Source organism: Penaeus vannamei, chromosome 20, assembly GCF_042767895.1.
Source record: "Penaeus vannamei isolate JL-2024 chromosome 20, ASM4276789v1, whole genome shotgun sequence".
NCBI classification, from domain to species: domain Eukaryota; kingdom Metazoa; phylum Arthropoda; class Malacostraca; order Decapoda; family Penaeidae; genus Penaeus; species Penaeus vannamei.
Genome location: NC_091568.1, coordinates 33,288,892 through 33,291,391, shown reverse-complemented (window position 1 = coordinate 33,291,391; position 2,500 = coordinate 33,288,892). Strand labels below are relative to the sequence as shown.

General features: G+C 47.2%; 1 protein-coding gene across 1 annotated transcript in view; it reads left to right on the top strand.

Moving 5' to 3' along the window:
• The window catches only part of LOC138865341 (uncharacterized), a 2,534-nt gene extending 428 nt beyond the window's left edge, over positions 1-2,106 (top strand). Inside the window, exons 3-6 of the mRNA XM_070135693.1 lie at positions 767-931; positions 1,011-1,259; positions 1,344-1,728; positions 1,850-2,106. Of these exons, the coding sequence (XP_069991794.1) occupies positions 767-931; positions 1,011-1,259; positions 1,344-1,728; positions 1,850-1,893 (843 nt within the window). The 3' untranslated portion in view covers positions 1,894-2,106. The remainder of the gene's footprint in view (positions 1-766; positions 932-1,010; positions 1,260-1,343; positions 1,729-1,849) is intronic.
• Positions 2,107-2,500: the final 394 nt, after the last annotated feature.

Genomic DNA, 2,500 nt, shown 5'->3' with positions numbered 1-2,500 from the left:
CAAAACATTTACACTTGAAACCATTAGCCTACACAAATATTGCGTACTATATGTGCGTGCTGTTCTGGCGCAGCGGTAAGCGTGTTGGACTAGCAATCTTGCAGACCTGCGTTCAATCCCATGCCCGGCCAGTGAATGGTAACCCTGGCCATTCCTTGAACACAGGGGGAGATTTAGAAGCAAAATAAAACAGACAGTATGTCATAGCAAAGAATATCCATTGTAAGAAATGGAATTAAGACTAAATCTTATGTGCAGAAGGCATTGCACACATTTTAATTATAAACAGTGCACATTTTATGTACATTAAGTATGGCAGGTAATATTTTTTTATACTGAAGTTTGTGGTTCTCCCCTTTGTAGTGAATCAGTTAACTACTATCAATGGTCATGGTCCCACACTAATAACTCCCTTCCTTAATCCATGTATGGGTCACGTCTGCATTTAGTTATACCCTGATATACAGATCCCCTTCATATGTGGGAGCGTGGGGGATGCTATTTGGGAATCAGGTTTCAGTGCGTCTATCTCCTTGGAGCCGATAAAATTAAGAATGAAAAAAAAGGCGACTTGGAGCGCTAAAACTGCGAGACCAAAGGAGATTGTAGGACGCTCGTGGGGAAGTTGGCAGAAAGACAGTTTCTTCCACCACCATTAAGGAGTTTGATATAACGTAGTATAGTATTCATGCATCCGCGGACTGTAATTTTTGGTTTAAGAATTTGGCTTTAAACATTACGAATTAACTATCCTACCCTTTACGAGGTCGGGCTGCTGGCAGCGACGGCTCAAGGGATGAAAATGGCGCGACAATTGCCTGACTTCCAGTGCCAGAGTGCCGGCCTCTCGTGCCTCGACTGTGGCACCATTGTCATGTGCGTTGGCGACGAAACTCTCACCGCCTACAAGATCAGCTGCGCTGAGAACCAGGTCAGTCACGCTGCCCTCCATGTCACATATGACATCTCCTGCATAGCAGAGAACCTCTGCTAGAAGTTCTATGTTGCAGATGTGCGGAGAGTCACGCGGCGTAGCGTCCTGCTTCGAGGAAACCTCTCCCGAGGCCGAGCAGTGCCACTGCGGAGACGACCACGGCAAGAAGCCGGACGTCTTTGACAACACCAAGTACATCATGTGCCTCCCAGACAGCTCCCAGGTGTCCGTGCCCTGCCCTGACAACCTCATCTACAGCCACAGTGACCTCAACTGCATAGAGCCGCCCACACCCACCACGCCCTACACGCCCACCTGCGACCAGGTCAGACCTTTGTAATCTTCCTTCTTCCCTGCCTCACAACTTACACCTTGCTCTTCCTTATTCTCATGCGCAATCTCCATCCAGGTTGGCTTCTTCCCGCGGCTGCCCGAGTGCACCAGCTACTTCGCCTGCTTCGTCGACAGCTCAGGATCCCTCCAGGCCACAGCTGTCTTCGAGTGCAACAGCGGCCAGCGCTTCGACGAGTCCGCCGGCAAGTGTGTTCCCGAGGGAGCCCTTCTCCCGCCAGCCTTCCAGTGCGGCGACGTCGATGGGCCCGTGGCGGACACTGTGGAGTGTAATGCCTTCCACATCTGCTTTGCCGGGACCAAGCTGGGCGCCACGCTTTGCTGCGAGGAAGGCAAGAAATTCGACCCTGACACCAACAGCTGCTCTGACTCTGTGGCAGATGACAAGTGTCCGACGGTGGCTCAGTGCGTCGATATGTCCGCCTACGAGTATGCATGTGGAGGTGAGACTCATTTCTCGCTAAGGTGGCGTAATATTGCGTATACGTGTGGAAATCGTGCTTGATGTCTGTGTTGCTAAAGTCGACTCTTTGGGAGAGTCCGCTGACCTGTTTCCCTTTCCAGGCCCGACCACCCCCCCTGCAGAAAGCCAGACAACATCAAAATAGTCTGTGGATTCCCGCCTGGAAGTGTACTGGACAAAATTTCGGACACATGCTTCTCCAGAGCAAAATTCATAACGAGTATCAAAATGTTTAACTGCATAAGTTAAATAAGGAGTAAAAAATAATGGAACTGCGTCACTCAACAAAAGGGCATTATAACAGTGTGTTTCAGTTTCAGTTTATTGGGTGTGGAATAAAATATTCAATGCATGATAATGTCTTTTACAGATCCTTTGAAAACTTTGTAAAACGCAACCTCAGCCACAAAACATTAAAAGCTGAGAGAAAAAATACCCTATAGCTAAGAAAAGTTTGTTTCTTTACTAGTTTTTTAGTAGCTCTTCAACTTCCTGGATAGATAGATAGATAGATCGTCTTGCACACACTGGGGGTTAAAAGCTCGTAATGATCGGAAATATGTGGAAGTAAGATGTAAAGAGACAAGTTAGCTGTCTAGATGATACATTGAATCGAGCTTAAGGGTAAAAGAAATATGTTATCTATAGTAATGAAACAGTCATACAATTTTGTTAACAAAAATAGCACTCGTGATAACAGCGACACGCACACATATATACATGTGTGTGTGTGTCTATACATGTGTGCGTGT